At 37.6% G+C, this 12,532-nt stretch overlaps 4 protein-coding genes across 19 annotated transcripts; 3 read left to right on the top strand and 1 right to left on the bottom strand.

Moving 5' to 3' along the window:
• Positions 1-218: 218 nt before the first annotated feature.
• On the top strand, positions 219-3,175 carry LOC103855983 (transcription factor MYB46). The gene is made up of 2 exons (XM_009133049.3): positions 219-1,267; positions 2,381-3,175. Exons 1-2 carry the CDS (start codon positions 990-992, stop codon positions 2,943-2,945), a joined length of 843 nt encoding a protein of 280 aa, XP_009131297.1. The 5' UTR covers positions 219-989; the 3' UTR covers positions 2,946-3,175.
• Positions 3,176-4,826: 1,651 nt separating this feature from the next.
• LOC103855982 (nuclear transcription factor Y subunit A-1) lies at positions 4,827-7,011 on the top strand. 16 transcript variants are annotated; one of them, XM_009133041.3, is made up of 6 exons: positions 4,827-5,130; positions 5,393-5,645; positions 5,803-5,906; positions 5,981-6,055; positions 6,320-6,484; positions 6,578-7,008. In XM_009133041.3, exons 2-6 carry the CDS (start codon positions 5,408-5,410, stop codon positions 6,761-6,763), a joined length of 768 nt encoding a protein of 255 aa, XP_009131289.1. In that variant the 5' UTR covers positions 4,827-5,130; positions 5,393-5,407; the 3' UTR covers positions 6,764-7,008. The 16 variants fall into 16 exon arrangements, with proteins under 16 accessions (XP_009131289.1, XP_033142497.1, XP_033142494.1 ...); XM_033286606.1 differs by having other exon boundaries at positions 4,831-5,130; positions 5,406-5,645; positions 5,821-5,906; positions 6,323-6,484; XM_033286603.1 differs by having other exon boundaries at positions 4,833-5,130; positions 5,406-5,645; positions 5,818-5,906; positions 6,323-6,484.
• Positions 7,012-7,125: 114 nt separating this feature from the next.
• LOC103855981 (protein RETICULATA-RELATED 4, chloroplastic) lies at positions 7,126-9,798 on the top strand. The gene is made up of 8 exons (XM_009133040.3): positions 7,126-7,758; positions 7,928-7,996; positions 8,588-8,719; positions 8,807-8,860; positions 8,995-9,039; positions 9,117-9,256; positions 9,354-9,479; positions 9,569-9,798. The coding sequence occupies exons 1-8, from the start codon at positions 7,234-7,236 to the stop codon at positions 9,612-9,614; spliced, it is 1,137 nt and encodes a 378-aa protein (XP_009131288.1). The 5' UTR covers positions 7,126-7,233; the 3' UTR covers positions 9,615-9,798.
• Positions 9,789-10,373, bottom strand: LOC103856857. Its single transcript, XM_009133984.1, has 2 exons — positions 9,945-10,373; positions 9,789-9,866 (listed from the first exon to the last, which is right to left on the bottom strand). The coding sequence occupies exons 1-2, from the start codon at positions 10,371-10,373 to the stop codon at positions 9,789-9,791; spliced, it is 507 nt and encodes a 168-aa protein (XP_009132232.1).
• Between the last annotated feature and the right edge of the window lie 2,159 nt (positions 10,374-12,532).

Genomic DNA, 12,532 nt, shown 5'->3' with positions numbered 1-12,532 from the left:
ATATTAAATGTAAATATTGTTAATTTATTATTTGACTGTTACCACATTAGGTAGTTAACCAGTCATAAGTCACCCGCAAACACATCAATTTTTAACCGCAGTACCAGTCGTACAAATCTCTTAAAACCGCTAGAAACCGCAACCGCCCGCATCCACAAACTCCCGCAACCGCAACCGCAACCGCTGCGTTTGAACCAGTCAGGCCCTAAAAGGGTTACGACACTCGTCGACTTATTACAAATCAAAATATGCTTATATACGTAAACAATTTACTGAAATAACGTAACATTTGCTTACCTTGAAAATGAAGACAATGAAGACATCTTGAATAGAAAATATATTATGCTCTGATGGATGAATATATATTAATGTTATATAGTATTATATATACACACGTAAGGTTAACGAGTTAGACATGTCTGTAATATGTACCTTGTAAATGAAGAAACTAATGGAAATGGTTAATATATTAAAAAAAAAAGAACAAGTGAAGATCACTTCTTCTTTTCGTCTTGATGTTTGTATTTTGGGTCTCTCTCAAAACCGTTTTCGTCCATGACCGATCAACTAACGTTTCTTCACTTGGTGAAATTACAAACATACATTTGTTGTTGGTGTATTTTATTTACAACAAACAATATTTGTATCGACTCAAAATGTATAAATAATTTGAAAAAGAGCCTGGGTTCGTTAAGTTTTAAAACAAAGCAACACACTATATATTATATAATAGTATAATATATATATATATATATCAATGTTTAAAATAAGGAATAAATATTGAAAAGGAGGAAGAAGAAAATTGGTGTAATGTTTTTTCTTCCCAGAATTGTAAGCAAACCATACAACCATCCCTTTCATCATCATCATCATTCTCCCTTCATCAAGTCTTCTCTATTTCCTCTCTCTATTATAAAAACAAACTTCACTTGTTCACGTCAATAAACTGAGCCTTGAGAAAGATTAAGAGAACAATTAACTCAACAAGAATGAGGAAACCAGAGGTAGGAAGTTCAGCCACTCATCAAGTAAAGAAGATGAAGAAGGGATTATGGTCTCCAGAGGAAGACTCAAGGCTGATGCAATATATGATAAGCAGTGGGCAAGGATGTTGGAGCGATGTAGCCAAAAACGCAGGCCTTCAACGATGTGGCAAGAGCTGCCGTCTTCGTTGGATCAACTATCTTCGTCCTGACCTCAAGCGTGGTGCTTTCTCTCCTCAAGAAGAGGAACTCATTATTCGTTTTCATTCCATTCTCGGCAACAGGTTTATATTTTCACCGTCGTTTTGGTTTGTTGACAATTAAATAAATTAATAAGCTAACCATGGTGGATAAAATTCTTCAAGCATACTATTATTTTTCAGGTGAATCTTGTTTTAGATTGTCTAACTTTTTTTTTGCCGGGGGGGGGGGGGGGGGGGGGGAATAGTAAAATCGCATAGAAAGCCAATTAAATACAGCGTGAAGTTCGGTTATATACATAAACAATGTGTATACTGCTCACCTGTGAATATGACTATATAAGATACATGATCTCTATAGATCGTAGAAATGTATAATCGAACTTCATGATGAAGATAGAGTTTGGTTTGAAATTTCATTGGCACAATAACTGTTGTTCAAAGGGATGAATGATTGTTTGTGAAGAAAATTGACCCAATTGAAAGTTGACATAATAATAGTAACATTAGAAAATAGACGCAAAAACCAAACTAGGAATGAGTACATTACATGTAATTATGTCAGTATGTGAGTAGTCAAAGTTGGTTAATCGTGGGTGCTAAGACTTAAGAATGCTTCTTATAAAAAAAAAACTTGGTTTTTAATGAAAGGGACTTCTCTTTAGCACCTCTTCTTCTCTTCTTTAGGGTTTTACTTCCAACCTTCATTTTCTATTTATACATTTATAAGGTTTTTTATTTTACTGTCACTTTCTCTAAAGATACATTTTAAAATTTATGTTTAACGTTGGACATGACATAAATTTTTGTATATTTTATACTGTATACTTCTGCTAAATTTTCAACCATTTTATACATACAAAAACTTTATTTGATTTTATTGTGCATATATAAACTAATTGACTCCTGGACTTATAATGTTTATCTTTTATACTTATTAGTTAATTTTAAATAGAGATAAATTCCATTGTTGTCAAAACCTATGTCAACGACACTTTGTTTGAAGAAAAAGTAAAAGTTCTAAAACTATATATAGTTATTGTGTGATTTTTAGTAGTGGTAGTGCTTTGTTTTCACTTTTCATGTACTTTAGATCTGTTTCTAATTCCCATGCAAACCGTGCATGTATCAATTTTACATAGCATCGTACGTCCCATTAAACTACTGTCCTCTCTTTCTTCTTCTTGGGTTTCATAGGTGGTCTCAGATTGCAGCACGGTTGCCTGGTCGGACGGACAACGAGATCAAGAACTTTTGGAACTCAACAATAAAGAAAAGGCTAAAGAAGATGTCCGATACATCCAACCTCGTCAACAATTCATCCTCATCACCGGACACAAGTGATTTGTCTAATAATACCACATCTTCTTTGGAGCTTAAAGACATTATAGGAAGCTTCATGTCCTTACAGGAACAAGGATTCATCAACCCCTCTTTCACCAACACACCAATAACCAACAACAATCCATTCCCAGCACCACACATGATCAGCCACCCTTGTATTGACGATTTTACCCCTTATGTAGATGGTTTATATGGAGTAAACACAGGGCTACAAGGGGAACTCTACTTTCCACCTTTGGAGTGTCAAGAAGGTGATTGGTACAAGGCAGATATTAACAGCCACGTAGCCGAGATGAAAACTAATGGAGCTGGAAACGTACCTGCAGAGAGTATGAGAGTGGAAGAATATTGGGACCTTGACCAGTTGATGAGCACTGAGGTTCCTTCGTTTCACTTCAACTTCAAACAAAGCACATGATTTTTTGTTCACGTCATTTTTTTTTCTGTTGCGGAATTATACTCGAGAGATTCATAGCCACACATAAATGCAAATACTGATATATACATAGACATTGAAAAGTTAGAGAGTCTTTTGTATTTCGAATAATTGTCTCGTACAAGGGCTTGACGTGCCAAGTGTAATGATTAGTCAATGGAAACTATATATCCCTCAATAAAATATGAAATAAACACATACATTTGTAGTTATTTTTTCTCTATGAGAAACGAAAGATATAACGTAAAATAAGAAAATAGGTTACAAAAAAAAAACATAAGAAAACAAAACTTTTGAGCTGAAATTGTTAAACTTGAAGAGAATTTGTAACAGGGCACTATGTGTGATATAAAAATCATGCTCGTTTGGGCTTGAAAAGTAAAACCCATTCCAATAGACTCATTTGCTATGTAGATCATGTACTACGTATACTCCTTAGAACATGGCTGTATATCGGCCTGTCAACTACGTAGACCTATGTTTATGATTGATTTGTATTTGTTTCAGTGAATTAGATACATATTTGCAGACAATACGATTGACTTCATCCTCTTTTTTTTTTTTTTTTTGGCTCAACATCAACTTTTCATTTACCAATTAGGGGATTACATGATTTTTAACCACAAGGATTTCAACCACTTTTACATACAAAGTGATTCAGTACCATCAAAAGATCACTAGATTGGATCATAGACTACCGAATTTTATACTTTGATGTAATTAAACCCAGTGAGAACAAGCTCTGTCACAGACAAAGAGCTGTCTCTTCAACCCCTAACATTCTACCACACCAGTGAAAAACATAAGCCCGGATATTAGCTATTCCTAATCAAGATTAACCTAATAAAACCAAGTGCCAGTCACCAAGAGATATGAGTTCAGTACTTGGACCAACACCTCAACACCGAAGCGATGCATTCTTGACCGGAGTAGCTTCACCAGCGACCATGCCTCACTCCATCGCCAGCCAACGGAAACAATCCGTGCTGGGGAAAATAAAAGTCGGGCCTTGGCGGAAGCATCGAAACTGGTACAGTATTCAAGCTTCCAATGGTGTGGGCTCCGCTGTCGACAAGGTGGAGGAACCGCCGCCGACACTGGGAAGCTGAGCCTCACCGCGAACCAGCTACAGAACTCGCTTCATCAGCTGACCACTCTGACAAAACAAGGCTCTGCGTCACGCTGTTCCCGAGAACCGAGAAACATGACCATCTTCAGCTGCCGTCACGTCGATCCTCCGGCCTCTCACCGTCGCACGAGGCGGAAGATGCTCCCCACTGAGTCACGCGCCGCCGCCGAGGAAGAGAAGCCCTAGATCTGGAAAAAGGAAAACCCAGATCTGGTTCTCAATCCAGCCCTAAAAGCCGACCTTTCCACCTCTGTTGCTCCGTAGCCTCGCCGTTCTTCCAAAAAACACCGATTGAACCCGTCTTTGTTCGATTGAAACTCGACGCAGCACCGACAGACTCAGAACAACATGCATATCGGCCATGGAGAAGTCAAACAGAAGAAAGGAAAAGCAAAAGGAAAAGGAGGAAGGGTTGAGAAGGACGACCTCCGGTACCGGCGAGCGCCGGACCGGAGTTAGGGTTTCAAGCTTTTAGTGGAGAGAGTTGAGAGAGAGAGAGTTCTTTTGTTGACTTCATCCTCTTTAATTTGACAAATATCATACATATGCCTTGTGAAAAGAATAAAAAAGAACAAAATAATTTTCGTATTTTCCAAAAATGAAAATTGTGGCCCCCACATTTTCCACGTGTCACACGTCCCAGCCGATCAATTGCGTGTCACTTGGACCCACATTTCTCAAATAAATTACGAAAATGACATACGATGATAACGTCCCAAATCTGCGCGCGCTGGCATCTTTTATAGGGCGCCACGAGACAAAAAAAAAATCACATTCTTTTTTTTTCTTCTTCACTTACTCAAAAATACAAAGAAAAAACAATTTTGAAAAACAAAAATCCCCAAAAATTAGGGTTTCTTCTGCCCAATCGTATTCGTCTCTCTTCTCCAAATTCTTCTCTGGCTCTTTTCAAATTCTGATTCTTTTTGTTTTGTCTCACTCTGAGCTCCATCGATTACATAACTTCAGGGGTCTTTAAGTCATCATCATAGGAACACGAAGACGATTGCAAAAAACTCCCTCGTGAATATCCTCTGGGTATGCTGCTTTTGTCTTCTTTACTTTGTGTATTTTTTTGAATTTTATCTCTGAATATGAAGATTCAGAAAATTAAACAGAGACACGTGCCATCAAACGATTGCTTGAACATTATTAATAATAAGAGTCCGCTTATGTTAGTTTTGAGTTGTTGAAGTTTTCACCTTTTTGTTTGTGCAATGCTTGATAACACAAAAGCTTACTCTTTTAAATTGATGAAATTTACTTTCTTTGATTCGGTTTTGAATTGGTTGTTAACTAGTGTTGTTTTGAAGAGATGCAATCCAAGGGAAGTGGGAATGAAGTGGAAGTCAATCACCATTCTGGTGAGCAGCCAATGATGTATGCAGAGGAGCCATGGTGGAAAAAAAATAACTCTTTTGGTGTCGTTCCTCAAGAGATACCTTCTGTGGTTCTTTCAAAGTCCTCCTCTTTAGAATCAAACGATGTTCACTCAGCGTCTGGAGACGATGGCGCTTGGAAGGATACACAAGCTGCTACTTCGTCCCCTTCAGGTTTGTCTTATCTTCTTGGTTTTTGTGAGTAGACATAGTCATTCTTCTAATGCAGTATCGTTTTGATGCCTGATCTCTTGGGATGCGTGTTGATTACAGTAACTTATTAAATGGTTACTCATGCTCTCTATATAATAGCGTCTCTCATTAATTTCAGTAGATAACCATGGAGTGGAAGGGAATGATCCTGCTGCTTCTGTGGGTAACGTGCATGATCAGCAGCAACTTGTACAACCACCAGAGCTTGTTGGACACTACATTGTATGTGCTTTCCTCTTAGTCTTGTTTCAGTTTTTGAGCTGTTTAATATGTATGATGTACTCAATCTGTATTTGCAGGCTTGTGTCCCAAATCCATATCAGGATCCATATTATGGGGGAATGGTGGGAGCATATGGACATCAGCAATTGGTATCTTGTCTAAACCTCTCTCAATCTTTACAATAGTTACTTATGGTGCAGTGTTTATGTGTGTTCTTGCCACTAATCACCCTTTGTGGTGCTTTTGTTTGCTGTCTGGGATGATTCTGGTTTCAGAAGTTATGCTTGTTAGAGTCAGTGATATGTTCTTGAAACCCTCTTTAGTGATCCTTAAACAAATCTTGCTAATTCTCAGGGTCTGATGAGTCTTGAGTGATTTCGATCATATGACTCTGTTTGTTACATTTGTTGAAGCAAGGGTTTCGTCCATATCCTGGAATGCCTGGTGAAAGAACAGCACTACCGCTTGACATGACACAAGAGCCTGTTTATGTGAATGCGAAACAGTACCACGGAATTCTAAGGCGGAGAAAAGCACGCGCCAAGGCCGAGCTAGAAAGAAAACTTATCAACAGAAAGGTAGTCATTAATGAGTGAAGGTCCAACTGTTATGTAAAGTCTATAAAGTTTCCTTTGTACCTCGGTTTAACTTGTGGCGTCTTTATGTGACAGCCATATCTTCATGAGTCAAGACACAAGCATGCAATGAAAAGGGCAAGGGCTAGTGGAGGCCGGTTTGCCAAGAAAACTGAGGCTGAAGCAGCAGCTGAGAGAGAAAGAGAAAAGGGTTCGGCAACCAACTCACCAGGCCCTGAACCAGTTGAAACAGACTCTAATGATAGTCTGCCAAATCTATGAGAAAGAGAGACAAGCTGGCAAATCATTCTTGGCTTTTAGATGTTGTGTGTTTGCTTAGTTGTTCTTGTCAGAGTCTCATATTACAATGTACAAAGAGAGACGAGTTATGTTAGTTATTAGAGATTCGGAGACGAGAGACAGGGGAATAGTCACTAGGTCTTTGTTTATATTCTTTTTTTTTTCATAAATTACATTTGTTGAATCGTTGAGCCGACACTGTTATTACAGAACTGAAGTTTCTTGTCTTTTTTGTATCTCTCTTTAGACATGATCAGATAATTAGATGAGAATCCACCGTGAAAAGCACGCGCTAGTTGGAATCTTTAGTGAGGCCCCACCAAACAAAAACCCTCAAAAGAAAGAATCTTCCTTTCCGCTGATTCTCTCCACTGCTCTCAATCTATCTACCGCCTCCCCTGAACTAAAGGAGACGACTTTAACAGAGAGAGAGAGAGGGAGGAGTCGCATCAATGGCAATGACCTCATGTTTCTTCACTGTTCCAATCTCTGAATCCAATCTCACACGTCCCCACCTCGCTTTCTCTCCTAGACTCCCTTCCTCCTCCTCCTTCACCGGCGTTATCTCCGCAAAGTCCATCTCTTTCCACCGCCGCCTCACTATTTCCCCTGTTTTCTCCGCCTCTATCGACAACGGCGGCTCTGACAACAACAACAACAACAACGGAGGGGATGGTGGTGGTGGAAGCGGCGATGGAGACGGTGGTAGTGGTGAGGATAGGGATAGGAACAGGAGCGAGGCGATGATGCTATTGGCGGAGTCTGGGACTGAGTTGGAGAGTCTTCCCAAGGATCTAGCGGCTGCTATTGAGTCTGGTCGGATTCCTGGTTCGGTTATCACGAGGTTCTTGGAGCTTCAGAGGTCGGCTGTGATGAGGTGGCTGATGCAGTTTGCTGGGTTTAGGGAGAGGTTGTTGGCTGACGATCTCTTCTTGGCTAAACTCGCCATGGAGTGTGGTGTTGGTGTCTTCACTAAGGTTTTTGCTTTCTTATCCATAACAAAGTTTGGAACTTTTAGTGGTTTCTTAGCGTTTGTTTTAATTTGGTAGTAATCTTTCATGACAATGTTAACCAATTCGAATAAATTGTGAAAATCTGCTAGTTTGGCTAATATTTGTATTTTTGATTTTTTTTGTGTGTTTACAGACTGCGGCTGAGTATGAACGGCGTAGAGAGAACTTCTTCAATGAACTTGAAGTTGTCTTTGCCGATGTGGTAACTCATCTTTCTCTTGCCTCTTTTGGTGTAGCTTCTGCAGGCAGGCCTATGTGGTGATCTTTTGTCTTAAGTGTTTCTGTTAGATCTCATGAATGGTCTTGAAATTTCACTATTAGGAATTTCTGAAATTGTTAGATGGTAGGAGAGATGAATACTCTTTTAGATGGCCCGTTCAGGTAGACGAAAGGTTGTGTAGTTTGTGGTTGTGACTTGTTGTGATGGGGTCTCCCATTTTTCACCATTACTCCATTAGTTTTATTTTTTGCTTGACTTTGACAAAACAGTTGAGATTTGCTTTGTCTTTGAGGTGAGAACCAAATATTGAACTGTACAATAGTCTCATTTGTTTTCAACCTTTTATATCTTCGTTTAAAAAAAAAAAAAAATTATGATGAATTATGGGTCAACCTTTTCTGCTGTGTCACTTTGTAAGTTAAAGCTCTTTCAACTATATAGCAAGTAGATACTCATAAGTTTTGTCTTTTGTGTGTTCATTGCGATCTTCTTCTGTATTGTATTGGATCTAGATATTTTTTTTGGATAAATGGAGTGTCATTTTTGTTTTTTTTTTCCTTTGTTTTAATTAAGGTGATGGCTATCATTGCGGATTTCATGTTAGTTTATCTACCTGCTCCAACCGTGTCTCTTAGACCACCTCTCGCACTTACTGCTGGTGGCATATCCAAGTTTTTCCACAACTGCCCTGATAATGCCTTCCAGGTATCATTTAAAAAATATTGCTTAGAACATACAGTATAAGATTCGAAAAGCTTGCTCTCGTCTAATCATCCAACATGTTTCCTGCAGATTGCTATCTCCGGAACCTCTTACTCTCTCTTGCAAAGGCTAGGTGCTATAGCGGTGTGTAGTGTTCCTTTTTTTTTTTGTCAATTTTACTCCACTGTTGATCTCAGTTACACGTAATAATTTGTTTTATTTAAGGGCTGATAGTTTCTGGATAATTAATATATATCGTTTGTGTGTGTGTTGTGCAGCGCAATGGGGCTAAGCTGTTTGCCGTTGGCACTACATCATCGCTGGTGAGTCAAAACATACATCTAAATCACATTTTGTCTCTACACTTGTTTTGACTTAACGAATCTGTGTAATTGGTTAGGTTGGTACTGCTGTTACAAACGCATTTATAAAAGCAAAAGGAGCCGTGGACAAGACTTCTGAAGGTGAAGTCGAGACTGTTCCAATAGTCTCCACAAGCGTTGCATATGGTGTCTATATGGCGGTTTCTGCCAACCTAAGGTACTGTCTGTGTTTTCTTTTTTCTAACAAACATACTGCAGTTTTAGCATTTTAGATTGGATAAGAGTGATGAGGTATGTTTTTGCAATTAAAACAGGTACCAAGTAGTAGCTGGTGTGGTAGAACAACGTTTCCTGGAGCCAATGCTACACCAACACAAACTTGCGCTCAGTGCTATGTGTTTCGCTGTTAGAACTGGCAACACATTCCTGGGCTCTCTATTGTAAGCACACCAAGCCTTGGTTCTTGCTCCCTGTCCTAGCAAATTTTTACTCACTCACATGTTCTTTGTTTTATTGTTGTTGATTCCAGATGGGTGGATTATGCGCGTCTCATAGGGATACAGAAATCTCATTGATGAGTTAGAAGCAGAAGAAAGAACGTGATCTGCTTTCTGACTTAATGTTATACGAAACTACATGTGTCTTAATTCGCAATTGTTTCGATGATTCCATGCAAAACCTATGCTATTTTCACAAAGCATATATAAAAAAAAAAGACATTATGCATTTGGGGTTTGAAACGTCTTTGATTATCTACAATCTCTAAGCCTCATGGTTGCCACATCTCCACCATCATATTCCACGTCGCAACATTCCACTTTTCTCTCCTAGAAACACAACAATCAAACTGTATTAATTGCCATAATTTTGTAAAAATGCATATTCACATAAAAAGATGAACGAACCTCTTTGGGAGTTTTGGGAGAGAAGACTCTGATCAAAGTGATAGGATCAGCAGATATATTACCAGAGAAGGAACAAGAAGTCATGTTTCTACGAAACTTCGTTGTGTAGGAAGTAACAATTCTTTCCTTCTCCTGTTCAACTGAATCGAAGAAGAACCAGTGAGGAGCTTCACACGGATCTCTAGAAACCGGTCTCGTGTTAAACATATAACCATGAGGCCATCCTCGGAGCCAAGGGCGGAATGTCTCTATAGGACGCTTCAAGTAGCTTCTTGGGAATACATTCTCGTAGATGTGAGCTGAGTATCCCCACGAGACCGAGAAGATCCAGTTACTAGCTCTAACGGGGCATATCGACTGTTTTAGCATCCGTGATTGGTCCACGTTGGCCGCTTTCATGATGTGAAGGACTGAGCCAGGACGGCTCATGTTTGGGAAAAGTGGTGCAACGCTCTCGAAGTGGTGGAGGCTGAGAAGTGGAGCTGTTGGGTGGGACGAGAGTAAACCGGACAAGTCATCTGTCGCATATACAACATTCTTTCATGAGATACAATTTTTTTTGTGCAAACCATACTAATCATGTGTACACCATATTACTTCATTTGTTTTGATGTATGTTTGATGTTTTTATATAGTATATATTAAGGAAATATATTAAATCTTTTTTAATAAATATATCTTTTATGATTAACTATTATATACTCCTCCATTTCGAAAAGATAGATGTTTGTGCAGATTGTAGGGTTTTATGGGAAATGATGATTAGCATATACTCATGTTGACTTAATCCTCTTCTCACTTGTTTCAGATCCTCTCGATCATCAGTTTATAGTACAACATAATGCTTTGAATGAAACATTGACATTTGGGGTCTTGAGAAAAACTGGAGTTTGGGATGCGTCTTAATTAGTGATTATTGGTTCCATTTCCTTCTTTGGATTTGTGATTGCAGCTGTAGTCTCAAAACTGTTCCCACTCTCTGACAATCTCATGATCCAAGCAGTCGAGAATGACAGGTGCACACACACTCTAGTTGTTCAATATCAAGTGTTTGTTTGTGTATCATTCAATTCTTGTTATATTAATGTAGGGGATTGTAGATCTCTATTTGTAATGTTTTTATTTAGATAGAAGTTGGTTTCACTTTTTCTAGTCCAAATCAAAATAATGTTATATTGTATCCAATTGCTTTTGATTCGATATACTGCTTCTTGGTCTCACTGACTACCAACATTTCTGGTTGATGTCTTTTTTTCATTGGCTAAGCATGAAGCTGTTTAAGTACACATGATATAACAAGGTAGGGTTTGAGTTCCACTTTTGGTTTCCCCTTCATATTTTAAATCTGATTTTAGTATAGTTTCTTACTTCATTTGGAGACCAAACAAGAAAAGTCATAAAACATTTTTAAAATTATCGTGAAATGATAAATTATATAAAAACTGAAAAAGTTATGTATGGTCATGTGCACAAGGTTGAACTTTCGAAGGACTCTTTTGTCTCATATTTTATGGCTTCATCTCTCTATGATTAATCCATGGAGTCGTATGCTAGTGCATATGTCCTTCCTGGATCCATGTGAGTGTGTAGGTCTAACTTAGATACTTTTATACACATACATTATGTAGTACTTTTACTTTGTGGTTCAGTGTGATATATATATATTTTTTTTGGCAGCCATGGTTCAGTGTGATATGATGATGATTCTAATGTCATACTTAATCTCTCGTATTAACTGTTGGGAACTAATCTCTCGAATTGCTAGCAAATGCTATAACAGAGACTCAAAAAAGACAAAGCACCACCACAACAATCGTGGAGACAGAAAGAGGTGCATTATTTTCTTGTTCATTTAATCACGACCGTCAATAATATCACATCACAAAGTTATCAATAAAAGAAATCTTACAAAGCAGCAGTAGATTTTATCATAATTTTTAAAAAAATCATTCCTTTTTCTTAATTATCCCCTTTATTTCTTTTACAACAATATCTAACTAGGTGTTTTGCCCGCGATACGGGCTTAAACATTTTCATAAATTTTTGAAAAGTTCTTTGTATACTATACTAGTTATATTATGTTTTCCAAAAAGAATTCTTGCGATCAATTTAGTATCATCTATGCATTGTCTACTCTCGAATATATAAATATATATATTTTTGAACAATTAAATATTAAAATATATTAGTGGTATAATTTAAACTTGGGTCTCTAGTTAAAAAACAAACCTTGTTTCCAATTTATGTAAAGAATATTATTTTTTTGAATGAGCAAAGATTTAAGGATGGTTATTGTTTTAAGAACATTAACTTGTTATTTCTGAACAATTAAATATTAAAATATTTTAGTGCTATAATTTAAACTTGGGTCTCTAGTCAAAAAACAAAACTTGTTTCCAATTTATGTAAAGAATATTATTTTTTGTGAATGAGCAAAGATTTAAGGATGCTTATTGGCAAATAAATGTTTGAGAACTTTTTTTTTTTTTTGAGATTCTACTGCTATAATAGAAGGGTTTTCTAAAATTTCATTTTCAAATTTCATTTCTATATTTATTTATGATATAGTTTTTCATTCTATTTTAACA

Source organism: Brassica rapa, chromosome A03 (assembly GCF_000309985.2).
Source record: "Brassica rapa cultivar Chiifu-401-42 chromosome A03, CAAS_Brap_v3.01, whole genome shotgun sequence".
Taxonomy (NCBI): Eukaryota; Viridiplantae; Streptophyta; class Magnoliopsida; order Brassicales; family Brassicaceae; genus Brassica; species Brassica rapa.
This window is presented reverse-complemented; position numbering and strand designations above follow the sequence as displayed.

Coding starts and splice junctions, on each gene's coding strand:
- LOC103856857 (XM_009133984.1), bottom strand. CDS start 10,373: ATGAGCCGTCCTGGCTCAGTCCTTCACATCATGAAAGCGGCCAACGTG. Junction 9,867..9,944: donor CTCCCAAAACTCCCAAAGAG/GTTCGTTCATCT, acceptor TTGTGTTTCTAG/GAGAGAAAAGTGGAATGTTG.
- LOC103855981 (XM_009133040.3), top strand. CDS start 7,234: ATGGCAATGACCTCATGTTTCTTCACTGTTCCAATCTCTGAATCCAAT. Junction 8,861..8,994: donor AAAGGCTAGGTGCTATAGCG/GTGTGTAGTGTT, acceptor TGTGTTGTGCAG/CGCAATGGGGCTAAGCTGTT. Junction 9,480..9,568: donor ACATTCCTGGGCTCTCTATT/GTAAGCACACCA, acceptor TGTTGATTCCAG/ATGGGTGGATTATGCGCGTC.
- LOC103855982 (XM_009133041.3), top strand. CDS start 5,408: ATGCAATCCAAGGGAAGTGGGAATGAAGTGGAAGTCAATCACCATTCT. Junction 5,646..5,802: donor TGCTACTTCGTCCCCTTCAG/GTTTGTCTTATC, acceptor CATTAATTTCAG/TAGATAACCATGGAGTGGAA. Junction 6,485..6,577: donor GAAAACTTATCAACAGAAAG/GTAGTCATTAAT, acceptor TTTATGTGACAG/CCATATCTTCATGAGTCAAG.
- LOC103855983 (XM_009133049.3), top strand. CDS start 990: ATGAGGAAACCAGAGGTAGGAAGTTCAGCCACTCATCAAGTAAAGAAG. Junction 1,268..2,380: donor CATTCCATTCTCGGCAACAG/GTTTATATTTTC, acceptor TGGGTTTCATAG/GTGGTCTCAGATTGCAGCAC.